At 43.4% G+C, this 15477-nt stretch overlaps 1 protein-coding gene across 8 annotated transcripts in view; it reads right to left on the reverse strand.

The window, feature by feature from the left end:
- LOC114893086 (chondroitin sulfate proteoglycan 4-like) overlaps positions 1-14458 on the reverse strand; it is a 72335-nt gene extending 57877 nt beyond the window's left edge. For 6 of the 8 annotated variants that reach the window (XR_003792821.1, XR_003792819.1, XR_003792818.1 and 3 more), the window contains exons 1-3: positions 14091-14458; positions 12222-12692; positions 7538-7714 (exon numbers count right to left, since the gene is read on the reverse strand). Coding sequence is in view for 2 of the 8 variants with exons in the window: in XM_029218582.1 (XP_029074415.1) it covers positions 7538-7714; positions 12222-12692; positions 14091-14408 (966 nt within the window). In the remaining 6 variants the exon portion in view is untranslated. Of the gene's footprint in view, positions 1-7537; positions 7715-12221; positions 12693-14090 lie in introns of those variants that run through there. The other 2 variants (XM_029218584.1, XR_003792822.1) reach the window with 2 other exon arrangements.
- Positions 14459-15477: the final 1019 nt, after the last annotated feature.

Consider the following 15477-nt stretch of genomic DNA (forward strand, 5'->3'; position numbering starts at 1 on the left):
CAGTACACTTGAAATGATGGGACCGAGGGGTTAACGTTCAGATTTCTGCCTCTGAATTCCCATCCAGAGTCTGAGATGCTCTTAGCAGCTCTGACCCTATCCTCCCACTTCCTTCTCGCAGGTAGACTTGCAGATGACCCTCCATGCCATCTCCTCTAAGCTCCAATGACAAGTAAGGAGAGTGAGCAGTCATGTGGGATAGTCTGAAGGTCTTGAGAAAATGTTGTTTGAAAGTCAAAGCCTGGTGGCACAGGGGTTGAGAATCCGCCTGCCGATGCAGGGAACACGGGTTCGATCCCTGGTCCGGGAAGGTCCCACATACCACAGAGCAACTAAGCCCGTGCACCACAACTACTGAGCCTGTGCTCTAGAGCCCGTGAGCCACAGCTACTGAGCCCACGTGCCGCAACTACTGAAGCCCACGTGCCTAGAACCTGTGCTCCACAAGGAGAGAAGCCACTGCAATGAGAAGCCCACGCACTGCAACGAAGAGTAGCCCCTGCTCGCCGCAACTAGAGAAAGCCCGCGCACACCAACGAAGACCCAACACAGCCAAAAATAAATAAATAAAAATCAATAAATTTATTAAAAAAAAAAGAAAGAAAGAAAGTCAAAGACACCAGAGAATCTGAAGACTATGATGGTTAATTTTATGTGTCACCTTGACTGGGCCACAGGGTACCCAGCTCTTTGGTCAAATATTATTCTGGGTGTTTCTATGAGAATGTTTTTGGATGAGATTAACATTTAAATGGGTTGAGTAACACAGATTGTCCTCCCTCGGGTGGGTGGGCCTCACCAATCAGCTGAAAGCCTGAATGGAACAAAAGGACTGATCCTTCCCTAGGGTCAGGGCAGTAAAGAGAATCCTTTCCTGCCTGACTGCCTTTGAATTGGGACACAGGCTCTTCCTGGCAGCCTTTATATGGGAACTACACCATCGGCTCTCCTACGTCTCCAGCTTGCCCACTCACCCTACAGATCTTGGGACTTGCCAGCCTTCATGATCACATAAGCGAATTCCTTATAGTAAACAAACAAACAAATAAATAAACACACACACACACACACACCCTATTGGTTCTGTTTCTCTGGAGAACCCTACATAATACAGAGGACTTATTAATTCATATTTAGGATTGTTTTTGCCCCAGACTCTGCCACTGTCTAACTTGGTTATTTTGGGCAAGTCACTTAACCTCTGAAGCTTTCTCTCTTCTTTAAAATGGAAATAACAGCAATACTTGCTTTATCTACCTCACCAGGTCCTTGGGCTTCTTAACTATAACCATGAAGGAAGAGATAGTAGAGCATCATGGTTACGAGCAGAAACTTGCATTCTAGCTCTGCCACTTACTGTCTACCAGCAGCTCTTCCAGTACTGACCCTGGGCAGATGTCTGAGCCTCTCTGTGCCTCAGATTCCTCATCCTTAAAATAGAAATGATATTCCATAGAGTTGCTGAAGATTAAATGAGTAAATAAATATAAAATGCTTAGAACAATGCCAGAAACAGAGTAAGTGCTAGGTAAGCATTAGCTACCATTAAGATTATGTAAATGAGTTGTTATTACTGTTTGCTATGCTCTGAAATCTAGAAGAAGAAAAATCACTGTCTGAAATAATCCCCTACATTTGAAACTTTTGCCTGGAAAGAAGTAACTAGTAACCGTAGCTTTGGAGAAATTATCTGTTTGTTGGAAAATGTACTCCCACAGCTCTGCTATTTTCATGAAATGCATACTCTTTATACATTAGTTTTCAGAAAGTTAACAAGCCTAATGTGTGGCAGTTCTTTTGTATAACCAGTTATCCATTTGTGAGAATAACTTGCATTATGTTCAACACACACAGTTTTTCCAGGAAGTTTTCTGTGTTCATTTGCCGTTGTTATTACACATTCTCATGGATATGATAGAGATATCATACTCCAATAAAAAAAATTAGGGGCATAAAGTAAAGAATATCTTAGATGTCATAAACTGCCAATACAGGCTCTTGAAATCAGCAAAACCAATTCCTGACTGTCTCTTGGCTCTTTTTCATCAGGTCTAAATTACGCTGAGATTGGTAATAGACACTGTAGTTATATCATAAAATTTTAGTGCATAAGATTTCCTTCTTCTAAAATCCTTAAACCAATTCCATTCACGTTATGCTATATATAACAGGAAAGCAATGTTGTAATTATATACCCTGGTCTACATCCCTTTTTCTTCGAATATTTAAAATTTTATAATTTATGTTCTTCCTTTTCTATATTTGCCCTCCTCAACATGACTTTGGGCCGTAAGAGCAGTACCTAAAGCGAATCAGCCAGGTTTGCAGACAATATACCTGGTCCGTCCACCCCTATCTCCTTTCCTGCTGGACGGAGCAAGGCAGATGGGCAGTGAATGGGCAGGCAGGGCTACCCTGGCCAGCAGCCCTATGATGATGGGTACTCACAGGGAGACTTCAAAGCTGAGGACGGCAATCTGTGCGCCTCCCCTAAACACAGAGACCTCTGGCGTGTAGTAAGGTACCCTGATGAAGGGGTATAGGGGGGAGGCGGTTGTTACAGCCTGCATTAACTCTGTTATAACCTTCCAGTACATGTTTCTAGGTGCCCTGCTAAACAGAAGTTTCCAAAAATGAACTCCTAGGAGTTTACTCAACCTGTAAAAGCTCAGGTGTTCCTAGAAACAGGAAGAGTAATTTTAAAAAGTGATTTATCCATATAAAAACATTTAGCTTTGCTAGATCAGTGGCATACAATGTTCTCTGATTAACACCCAAAGTAAGGAATACTTTTTACAAAACAACCTATTACTCATACGCATATATGGATGTGTGTTTCAAATGACACAAAAGTTTCATATAACAATTCTGCCCTCATTACACACAGTGCATTCTGATGCTACCTGTTCTATTCTATTTTATTCTATCTAATTTGTTTTTAAAATGTTGGTCCTGATCCACTCAATTAATTTCACAGTCTATTAATAGTTTGCAACCTGGAGTTTTAAAACTCTCTTCCAGAGCATTCTCACTGTGGATAGCAGAGTGGACTCTGCTCAGACTACCTGGGCTTAAAACTCACTCTTTTACTAATTGTATGACCTTGACCAAGGGACTTAGCCTTTCTGTGCCCCACGTCTACTATAGTCCTCATTCTATGTCAAGGGTTGTGAGAGAATTGAATGAGAAGTCACATGTGATGCTTTTTGAAGTGAGCCTGGCTCACAGCAGAGGCTCAATAAATGCTGGTCCACTTCCCCTTCCTCACCTCTAGAAGCCCAGTGGAATGAAACGGTCTAGTGTAGGGGGTCCTTATGCCCAGAAACCAGCTCTCACCATGGAACCTAATGTCTGACCACTCTCCTCCCTCCATCTGCTCTGGCCACTCTGAGCTTCTCATGTCCTCAAATACGCCAAACCTGCTACAGACTCCCTGGATTATCCCTTTGCTGGGAATGCTCTTGCCTCAGACATTCATATGGTTCCTCACTCCCCCACACGAGCAACCCTACACCGGCCTTTATTCAGAAAAAGAGGTAACAAAGCAGGCTTAAGACTGCCTTTCCTTAGAAAGTCCTGCATGCAAGTTGGCACTTGGCTGGCTTCAACCATCTGGGAACTCGATGGTTAAACAGTTTTCTGTACTGATATAAAACTTTCCCTAAATAATAAGAATGGCTCACTGTATCTAAACAGCACAAACAATGTGGTTTGTGCAGGACTCCTGCTTTCCTTCTGGGAATCCGGGACTTTGGGTCATACTAGGCAGAGGGCACCTACCTGACCAGCCCCCAGTAAACATATTGGGTGCTCAGGATCTAATGATCTTCCCTGGTAGACAACACTTCCCACGCATTGTCACAACTTGCTGCTGGTGGAATTAAGTGCATCCTGTGTGACGTCACTGGAAGAGGACTCTTATAGCCTGACCGACTTTCCTCTGGACTTCACCCCACATGCCTTTTCCCTGTGCGGATTTTGCTTCTTATCTCTCACTGTAATAAATCTTAGCCATGAGTTTGACTATATGCTGAGTTCTACGAGTCCTTGCTAACGAGCAAACCTGGAGAGGGCTTGGGGACCCCTGACATGCAGGGCTCCATGCAAACATCCCTTCCATGAAGAGACCCTCTCTCACTCCAATCTCTCTGCAAGGTCAGCATTCTCTAACCCCATCACTCTCTAACCCCATCACTCTCTGTCCCCTTAAGTGCTCTGCAGAAAAATACAGCAGATCATCACTCTATTTATCACATACTTTTATTGTCTTCTCCACTCAACAAGCTCCACAGGGCACTTAGACATTCAAAATTTATTGCCCCTACTACAGGCCTGGCACTGTGCCAGGCACTGAGGGCAGCATAGGAAAAGGACAGCAAAGTCCCTTCCCAATGGAGCTTATGTTTATGGGAGGTGACAAACAATAGATTGTTTATTTGTTTACTACAAAGGAGAATAAAGCAGGGTCAAGGGACAGAGGATGGCCTGGTGCTCTTTCTGCTGGTGTGGCCAGGGAAGCATCTAAGAGAGCAGCGTGTCTAGAAGCCTGGGGAGCCAGACTCCAGCCAGGATTCCCAGAGGGGGTAACATGCCTTTGCTTAAGGAGCCCTGGTACTACGTTCTGTACAGGATGGCTGGAATCAGTGAAATCTAGAAAGCCTCTATTCACAACAGTCATAATTCAAAAACAGAAAAACTTATTTTGGCAAATGAGCCTAAGTCTTTCTTGGTATAGAAAGATTTTCATTGATAGAGCACCATGACCATTACCTACAACTGAAGAAACAAATTCTTGAGATCTCTTCCATTTTAAAACAATCAAGCAAATCCTACCAAAACTATTTCTACATGTTTACATGACTAGTTAATATATCCTACCGTAGTACCTAGTCACCTCCAGATTTTAGACACACGGACTTTAAAACCGAAACTATTCATATGTTTCTCAGTCAAAGAGAAAAGGTTCCCCCAGTGTATACCAGAGTACGTCCATCCAATAGAAAAAGGTAGTTCAACACTCCCTCCATCCGTCTAAGTGCAGCTTCACTAAGTGCAGAGTGTCAAGCAAGGTTTACAGTCATAAAAACCACAGGATATTAGAACTGGGAGGGACTGACAGATGACCAAGGAAAACACACACACATACAGACACATACACACACACACACAGACACACACACACACACATACATACACACTCACACACCCTACCCTGCAACCTGCTTATGGTTTTACTATTAAGGAAGGTGAGACCCAGAGAAATTTTGCTTAAATTGGGCAGTTTACAAGCCTTAAACTCTGGTCTCCTAACTTTAATCCAGAACTTTCAAAACAGAAATGAATTTCTTACTAGATAAATAAACGAATAAGCTCAGAAAGGGCCAGTGTCAAATGACCACATCCCTCAAAAGTTGTACCCTTCCTGGCCTGGATCCAGGCTATCTAGGGAAGAAGATAGGAATAAAGGAAATGGCTCCTACTCCGGGCTATTCTTCCTTTTTCTCTTGAGAGAAACACTCTGGTATCAGGGATGGGGGAAGAGGTCGGGGCAGACTGCCTGAGCAAATTCAAGGTTCCTGGTAGACTGTATTCCCCTAATTTTAAGGGAAGACAGAAACAAAGTCTAGGTTACACTTTTTTCTCCTTACAATTCAATGTTCTGAACATCTTAAATTGACAGGTACATTTAAATACAATAAAGCTATTATTAAGTTGATGGTGCATCTTACAATCCATGGTACCTCCAGGCCCACAGTGGGGCTTCAATTCCTTTCCATAAAGAAGCCTGAGAGTTCACTACCTAATTCTTTGTTCTTCCTCTCCCTCTGCCAACTCCAGCTCTTCTCCCATATCTTTCTAGATCCTAGGTCCCTCCCCTGGATCTTTCTCATCCTGCAGTTCTGCATCATGCAGCAAAATGCCCAAATCCCCTGCCGAGGCTCCTGGGCAAACACACCGATGTCAGTACAGCTGCTGCAGACCTATTCCCTTAAGTCCACTTTAGTAGAAACAAAGGGCACAACAGCTCTGGAGACTTTTTCTTACTAATAAGACAGCCCTGATCACACAGATGCACTGAGAGAGCTTGAGTCAGTCACAGGTAATGGGGGAAGTGTCAGAGCACAGTGGCAAGAGAGTCAGACTTGGGCACACTCGGCTTCAAATCCACACCTTCCCTTGTGACAGCCTGGGGCCTCAGTGCTCCCATCTATAACGAGGTTAATAATCACAGCAGTTCCTTTGTAGGGCTGTGAAAATGACACCAATATGGAAGATGTCCAGTACTCTACTCAGTAACAAATGTAAACTTTTATAACCGTGTTTAATAATAATCGACACCTACAATTCGTCATGCTGGTCTGCAGCCTACTTCTTAGATCGCTTTGCTGAGAATGAGTCAATAGGTATTAATACAACAAGAATAAGTGTGAGGAGAGGGAGAAAGGCAGCTGAAAACAGAGGGGGGCAGCCCACGAGGTTGCCCAGCTGGAACACACCATCCTCAGGCTACCTGGGTAATGACTGTGAAGTAAACTAAAAGATAAAGGGACAAGTTCCAAAGGTCCAAACACCACTAATTTTTCCCTTAAAATGTAGAGGCTGCATAACAAACCGAGCTGTAATATAACTAAAAGCACTATAAAGCCTATTCCGAGATCCAATTATTTTGAGCGAATAAAAACAGATTTTAAAAACTCCAGTGATTGGGACTTCCCTGGTGGCGCAGTGGTTAAGAATCTGCCTGCCAATGCAGGGGACACAGGTTCGATCCCTGGTCCAGGAAGATCCCACATGCTGCGGAGCAACTAAGCCTGTAAGCCACAACTACTGAGCCCTCAAGCCACGACTACTGAGCTCGCGTGCCACAACTGCTGAAGCCCGTGCACCCTAGAGCCCGTGCTCTGCAACAAGAGAAGTCACTGCAATGAGAAGCCCGCGCACCGCAACGAAGAGTAGCCCCCGCTCTCTGCAACTAGAGAAAGCCCGCACGCAGCAATGAAGACCCAATGCAGCCAAAAAAAATATTTTTAATTAAAAAAAAAAAACTCCAGTGATTTTTAACAATGTAAAATTTTCTAGTTTGATTAGCCCCTGGTGGGTTCCTGAGTATGCCTGCACAATAATTTAGTTGGTGCTGGGGTGTTTTATAATTAAGGTCAAAGGCTTACAGTTCCTTATTTCTTTGTTGTTCTCCTTGCTTTCTTCCTGTCCCTGCCTGTCACCTACCTGGCCACCACTCTCACCAAAGACCCTTTTTCTAGACATCACGGGTGTGCTGCACCATCTTGTAGCTTGGTGGTCTAGATCCTTTGCCACTTAGAAAACAGCATTTAAGATTACTGGGTTCGAATAGCACAAGCCGTAACCAACAGAATGTCTTGGTAATAACTAGCATTTATTTAAAACCAGGAGGAATATGCCAAGTATACATACGTAAGTCATATATCTCATTATTTAATAGTAGAAATACTACAAAAGAAAATCAAATTGGTAGTTCTATGTTATTATGATAAATCCAAAAGCATGGAGCACTTACCTGGAGGATTTTATTGGCTGTTATTACTGGAGCCTCATCATTTACTGATTCGACAGTCACAGAAAGAGTTTGAGGCAAACTCTGTTTTCCAAGCTCTGAGCTATTTGCAAAGATGGTGAAATTGTCAAGAAGGTCCTCACTATCATCATGAACATAGGAAATCAATCCATTTCCTACCTGTAACCAACAACAAAATATCACCAAACTACTGAAATATATTTAAAAATATGAAAAAATGCTTTAAAAGAAATCCTGATTTTTTTATATCTAAAACACAGAAGCATGTATTCATCCCATGAAGTATGATTCTGACAGAGTGCAAATTGTGATGGATGGTATAATTTTTATGAAGCAATGCTGCATCCCAGAAATAAGTTTCATGAGGAGCAGAGTGATCAAGCAATGTGGGGTAGTAAAGAGAATGCTGGACTGGTTATCAGAAGACCTGAGTTCAAAGGCTATTTCTAACCCTAAAATGTGTTGTAAGTGACATACTCCACCCTTTCTTCCAATGGAGCAATACCCATTAAAATTCAGACTCTACTTATTTAGAGTGACTACTTTTTGTAGTTGTGGATTGTTCTATTGGACAATTCAGAATGTCGGATTTACGCTCTGAAGTTTTCACCCACTGATTGGATTTCTGCTCTTTGGAGACATATGGACCAGGGCAACTCTTAAGTTTCCCCAGGCTTCTCTTTTCTGAGCTAAGCATGCATCAGTCCCTTAACTGCTCTTTGTATGCAAGGTTACACCTGCTACCTCCTAACCCTGCCCCTCCTCCTTCAAAATACAATCATTTCTGGTGTATCTCTTAACAGATGCTACCCATAACTAGCTATCATACATCTCCTGAGGACAGAGTATAATGAAATATATTGGAACTGAATTATTCTGTCAAGCCAGATTTCTCTCACTGTAATAACCAAAATGCAAATGTTAATTTTTTATCCCTGATAGATTTCATCTTTCTAATTTCCATTCTGAAATTCCTCTTGGATTTGTGATAGCCACTGATTTGATCAGAACGCCTTCCATGTCTTTAAGGCTCTGATGGAAATACGGAAGAGCTTAGCATTGAAATCAGAGACAAAGAGAATTTTAAAGCTAGAGGGAACTTGGCTTCAGTGAATATGTGACCCAAAAATACAACAGAAGAGAACTTCTAAAGCCTGACAGGAGTAGTTGAACTTCTCAGAAAGTCTCCGGGGTTGTGTTTGTTTTGATAAAATAGAGCCAACATTATTAACAGTTCAACTTTGCCCAGTCCTATGGCGCACTTCCTTTGAGCAAAGACTTTTGATCTCTCAGAGGTGTTTCTGACAAAAGTTGAAAAGTTAATGAACAGTCTCAGGGGAAAGTTGTGGTCACTTGAACACAGGTGCATGAGAATTTCTTTGGAGTTCTGTGGGAAGAGGAATTCCAGACCGTAGGCCTGAACACATGTTCCTGGAACATTCTGCTTTAAGCTATTGGAAAACAAATGTAGAAGATGGCACTCATCAGAGGACAGGAGAAATTCTAACCTAATATGCTTTAGGAAGATAGCATTTAAATAGAAGTCACCTTTTCCTATCTCTCCTGGAGAAACACATCATTTCCTCAATGAAGTGGTACTCCCCCACGTCGCTATTTAAACTATCAGTTAGTAGGTATTAATCTAAAGGCAAAGAGGTTTGGTGGGAATTTGTCTATTCCTAGTTCTAACACTAGAAGAACATCTGCTGACTTGAAATTAAAGTAGATAACAAATTTGTAGAAAATCTTAGAAGATTAAAAAGTGTTTGGGCTTCCCTGGTGGCGCAGTGGTTGAGAGTCCGCCTGCCGATGCAGGGCACACGGGTTCGTGCCCCAGTCCGGGAAGATCCCACATGCCGCGGAGCGGCTGGGCCCGTGAGCCATGGCCGCTGAGCCTGCGCGTCCGGAGCCTGTGCTCCGCAACGGGAGAGGCCGCAACAGTGAGAGGCCTGCGTACCGCACAAAAAAAAAAAAAAAAAAAGTGTTTGGTCCCCTGTCATCAGTCATGTTCAGGGTATATTATGTCCCCTCTCTGTTTACATCCTCCCGCTCCCATTACTCAGGGTCAAAGGTGAAGTTGAAAGCCCTCCCATGCTGGACCTCCCTAACCTCACCTCCTGCCCACCCCGTGTGCAGCTCTAGTCACATTATTCCCCTCACAGTGCTGTTTGTTTGCTCGTCCCTCTGCCTGAATGCTCTTCCTCTATACCCACCGAGCTCACTATCCATCACATCCTCCAGGTCTCTGCTCAATGCTGCCTTCTCAGCGGGGTCCCCCCGACCACCTTATTTGAACCTGAACATTAACACACACACACACACACACACACACACACACACACACACACACCACTCAAGCCCCCAGCATCTTCTATCTCCCTTTCCTGGTTTATTTTTCTCCATAGCACTAACCTTCGTTCAACTATCTTATTTACATAAATTCACTTATTTATTTTATTTATTCTCTCTCTCTGCCTCCTTGTTTCCCCCACTAGGAGAAAGGATCCATAAGGACAGGGATTATTGCTGGCTTAGTTCACTGCTTTATCCGCAGTACTTAGAACTAGGATACCTGACACATAATGGACACTCAAAAACTACTGCTGAATGAATGAAGGGCAAAAATGACCAAGTGCTCTCCTTCTCTGAGTCACTCAAGGTTACAGCCACGAGTTGTTAGGTTATCACCGTAAGTGAAAATGATCATGTCTCAAAACCTAGAGACCTCAGAAGTCCTAAAGGAAGAGAAAGTGTAAAGGGCTCATCTGAAGAGCAGGAACACACAGCCTTGACTGTGAACAAGGCTACACAATAACATGGATACTACAGGGAACACACACGCTTGACACAGATTTCAACCAACCATGCTTAAATATACACTTCTTACAAAGCACAGACAACAATGAATTGGCTAAGACAGAACCAAAAGTTAGTGCTCAGTCTCTCACCCAGAGTGCACGAGGTGAACAGAATTAAATTCAGCTCACACGAGAGCAAGTGGTTATCTCGGACAGTTTGTCCAGCCTTTGAGAGGGAAGCTATGATTAAGAGACAGCTGCACGTAGTCACTAAAGAATCACCTTCCCTGGGTCCGCAGTTGAGAAGCACTGAGTTCTAAGGTCTTTTCCACCCTCAGCAATCTCCGCTTCTCCCCATGGCTCCCTAACACCAGCTGGTTAAGTCCAACCCTGTTGACGTGTAACACAAGGCTCTGCGCAGTCTGGCCCCAAGCACCCTCTGGCACTCCTCTGCCCGTGCTAGAGCCTCGTGGACCATTCCGCAGCCCCCAGGAACCATGCCCTTCGGTGCCTCCATGCCCTTGGCCCTGCAGTCTGCTTTGCTTGCGTTGCTTTGTTTTCCGTCTCCACCTCCGTTATGTCCTTGCTCTTTCCCTCTCTCCTCAAAGTCTAGCTTAAACTTTATTCCCTCTGTGAAGGCTTCAGTTAGAGTCAAATGTGACCATTCTGCACTCCTGCAGTATCACTGTGAAAGTGCTACATGAAAGATAAGAAGAGTGTGCCTTATATTAAAGTTCATGTGCCTGATTCCCCCACAGCATTTCTTGAGGGCAAGGAATATGTCTACTTATCATGGCAACCTCACACAGTAACTTGAACAGAGTACGTTTTTAGTAAATGGATTCAAGTCACTTGATGAGGTGAAATCCTCACAAGCAAAATGAAGCAGCACACATGGGTTCTTAGCTAACTGGACAAGGACACCCAAAGATGCTAGGTAGCTGTTCATGGTTTCCAACCTGAAGAGTGTGTATTCCTAGGAACTTATAAAGGAAATAATGGGGATCTGCAAGCTACTTTGCAATATTTAAAAAGAAAGGATGGAAATCATTCTTTTATTCATGATAAGAAAGCAAAGTATCACAATAATACCATTCTAACCCAAAGCAAAAAACCTGATAGCAGCCCAGAGTTAAGTCTGGTTATTTTATGCTTATCGGACACCAGACTGTCAGTTGTGTCCAGCTGCTTGATTGCAGGGACTGCGCCATTTCGGCCATTGACAGCACTATGCTTAGCATAGGGCACAGCACAGAGTAAGCACTGATTGATAAGGGAATGAATGAATTAAAACATCCACTAATGATTAAAGCATGCCTGTATTAGATCCCTGGGTGTTATACTTTGAGAAGGGATGGTGTGGAGCTCCTCTAGATCCGGGCAGCCAGGATGGTGCAGGGGCTAGAAACCTACAGCATATAAGCAAAAGCTAAAGAAACTAGAGTTCTTTAACCTAAAGAAGATAAAATTCAAGGGACTTTGATAATTTTTCCTTTCAATATTTAAAGAGCTTTTATGAAAGGAGGTATAATTTGTTCTGTGAGCTACCAGAGCCAGGACCTAGGAGCAGAAGTTTCTAAGTGGCAGCTCAGCATAAAGAAATTTCTAACAACTGGAGTGTCTTTAAACTGGAAGGGCTCATCTCAGGAAGCAGTGAGTTCTCCATCACTGAGGACCTTTAAGCAATGACTAGATGACCTCTCTATGGGGTTACTGTGGAAGGGCTTCTCCATCTGTTGGGAGGTTGGACCAGATACCTTCTAAGGTCCCATCACTCCCGAAAGTCCATGAATCTAAATGATAAATAGCCAAGATTTTTCTCTTATCTAACATACCCAAAACCAAACGTATCAGCTGAGAGCTATTACCTGTTTCCTGGTAAATTTCATTAGCTTTGCTCTTGGAAAATGAGAATTTTCAACATAACCGTGTTTTGGTGGTTTGAGTAGAACAAATTCACAGTCAAGTCCCTCAAAATGTTTGCTTGGAATTTTGAAGTAGTCTTCTGGAAGTGCTTTGGAACCACCTTCCTGGACTGTGAAATTTTGTACCGCCAGAGGAATCCACTTAGGGACAATATCCACCAAGATTTCAAGTCTACTCACAGCTTGGAAGCCATTCATCACATCCAGTAAAAAACAGTCCTGTTGTTGGTCAGGAGTTGTCTGTACATAATGGATATAACCATCATCAATGTCCTGTTGTGTAAAAATCAAAGGTGACTTTTCATCTGTACCCAAGCTGCCCTCCTCTGATAAAGATCTTTGGAGGTATCCATGCACTGGCGGAGTTCTAACAATGAACATTGCCTCTGACGGAATATCATCTTCATGCCCAGCCTGAGTGCACATTCACAGCACACAGACAAAAAGAAAAACATTAACACATGAAAGAGTCAAGACCCCTGATGAACCAAATTGTTTTGTATTAACGTCCACAAGTGGCTTAGGTTACCATCCAGGCAGATACACAGTTTAAGCCCGGGTCTGTTCTGGTGACCATGCTAATATTTTGAATTTCAGCCCCGGTCACAAAGGAAAAGCAACATTTGAACAGCTACTAATGTACTAACAAGGCATCATTCACAGTGGCAAGAAACCTAGGACTCAGAAAGTTGTGCTGAAAGAAATAAAATGGTATAAGGAGAAGGAATAAAAGATGGTAGAAGAAATAGCAGCTTACTCACTTGAAATTGCAAGACTTTAGAGGAAAGCTTATTTTTAAACTAGTTCAGTGTTTTCAATATACATTTAATTTTACGGATTCAGCAAAATCCATCTCAAAACTGTCATTGTTACTGATTTATAGTCACTGAACTGTATACGCCCCCTTGTGGTGAAACTTTAACTCTCTAAGATCCTGAAAAAGAATTGAGGAAAGCTGGTAGGCCACGTATTCTCTTAGTCAAAACTCATTATTTAGTAAACTGCTTCTGATTTGAATTCATTTCTACTTGATGTTATCGGCTGTATTTAGCAAGCAGGCAAACTCGTTTGCAGTCCTGAGGGTAGATTCAGAAGAGCCTGCATTTGTGGCCAATGATCATAAATCACAGTTTACATACCCTGCACAGATTACTCACTCTCTCCTGACTCCCAGCAGCAGGGCTGTGCTACTGGAAGCTTCCAGGTTGGAGTCTCAGGAAACCAGGCAGCTTCTGGTATGAGGTCTCACCCCTGGCCTTCCACTGGTCTAGGCCAGTTTGATCCATCAATTTCAAGAAATTACACAAGGCCACATTCACAGCTAAGGAAATAAACTGTGTAATATAGTATCCTCTTCTATTTTGGGGATCCTTTTTATGTCTGTTAAATTACCCTACTCGTTTATACCCTGCTTCACCACATTACAAATGTAACTCAGACCAAATGAAATACTGGCAGTGTTGCCATGACAAATGAAAAAAGTAATGACCTCTTCATTTACTATAATATATACATTCCGTCCTCCTTCTCAGGTCATCCTACACCAAACATACATGCATACGCGTGTGATCGTGTGCACATAGCTTTAAAATGAGGCTTAGGATTATTTATATTCCATTTCTCCCTACAGCACAATTAGCAGTATCAAAATCATGAAACCTTCTAGCTTTTCTTCTCAATGGCATCTACATTTTTTCAAAGTCATTCCAAATACCAGGAGAGAAATCAACACAAAAATACCTTTCAGAAGCAAACATTTGCCCCTGCGGTCCTAGGAGAGTGAAGATGCTTGGTGCTGGGACCACTACGTACCTGGAGCCTTCCTCTACTCAGTTTTACTGGTTTTCCTTCTTCAACCACAAGGGTCTTGCTGTGCAGAATTTGGGTGTGATGTTGGTAGCTTTCCGAGTCCACTTGCACGTACACGCCCACTTCTAAATATGTGTCTTTAACTGTCACCGTCAGGTTGAACACATCGAAGCTGCCACTGCCGTCGTGTCTATAAATCACACGTCCTCGCTTCAAGTCATGCAGGGAAAATGAGCTGGGCCCTGAGCTGGTTGACCAGCACTCTGCCACGCTTTGGGGGACACGGGGTGTGGAATTTGATCTCGTGGTCTGTTCTGACATCTTGGTTTGTGGTGACACTGAGGTTGGTTGTCGTGAGGCTGCTGTCCTTTCCTCTCTGTACCAGCAGTCCTGTGTTGTTGGCTATGCGGACACAGGGATCTGACACACTGACCTCGAGGAGGGACGATGTGTAGTGGACGCCATCTGTCACAAACAGCACAAAGCGGGCCGAGTCTGCGCCCTGATGCCTGAAGAGCCCACGCCCCTTCCCGCAGGTCTTCTTGCCTGAACTGGTAGAGTTTCTGAGTCGGGTCACTGGCTTGCACCAAGTCCCCATTCGGGATGCCCCACCAGCTGCAGAGCAACTGCCCATCATCAAAATCTGCCTCGGGGTCATGGTAACAGAGATTAGCTAGGGTCAACAAGCGCTGACCGTTCCGCACGCCGTGAAAGACCTTATCCACCGCACACACTGGTTTCTCATCGTTCCTTAACTCCACAGAAATGGTGACTTTAATTTCTGTAGACAGATGTTCTGTATCAAAATCCCTGGCCACTCCCTCTTGGCCTGGTCCTGCGGTGGAGGTCATGAGGAGGAACTCGTCACACTGGGTCTCAGAGTCATCGTGCACGTACATGAGCCGCTCACCCAAGATGTCTTGATCAGTGAACGTGGTGATACTGTCATGACTTCCCAGAGAATCTGAAGATCAAGTCAGTTTCAGCTTCCCATGTTGAGGACTCTTGGTGATTTTATACTGGAAAGTCTGACTGTCCGAGGTTTGAGCAAATAACTCCAATTTTGTGACTAATTTCTCTTCTCCTTCTTTTACAAATAATCCTCTGTTCGTTACAATAATTGCGCCTCTTATCTGCTTTAAAATTTATTCTGAACATATAATCTTTTGATTCCATGTGTTCTGCAACCATCAAGAACCTAATAGTGTCTTGTGAATGTGCCCTGGGCCTTCCCTGTGGTTCATAACTTATCTTAGAGTCTGTAACGTTTTGTTGGCTGAAGACTGAGTTTGTTTTTAGAAATTCTGTGCCAAGTAGCAATTTTCCTTTCTTAGGTGGGGTCAGTAACTTAAAATTAAGTTCCCTCTCAGCTACTTCCACACCCTCTGTC

The sequence above is a fragment of the Monodon monoceros genome, unplaced genomic scaffold, assembly GCF_005190385.1.
Source record: "Monodon monoceros isolate NGI ecotype Baffin Bay Population unplaced genomic scaffold, NGI_Narwhal_1 Super_Scaffold_12, whole genome shotgun sequence".
NCBI lineage: Eukaryota > Metazoa > Chordata > Mammalia > Artiodactyla > Monodontidae > Monodon > Monodon monoceros.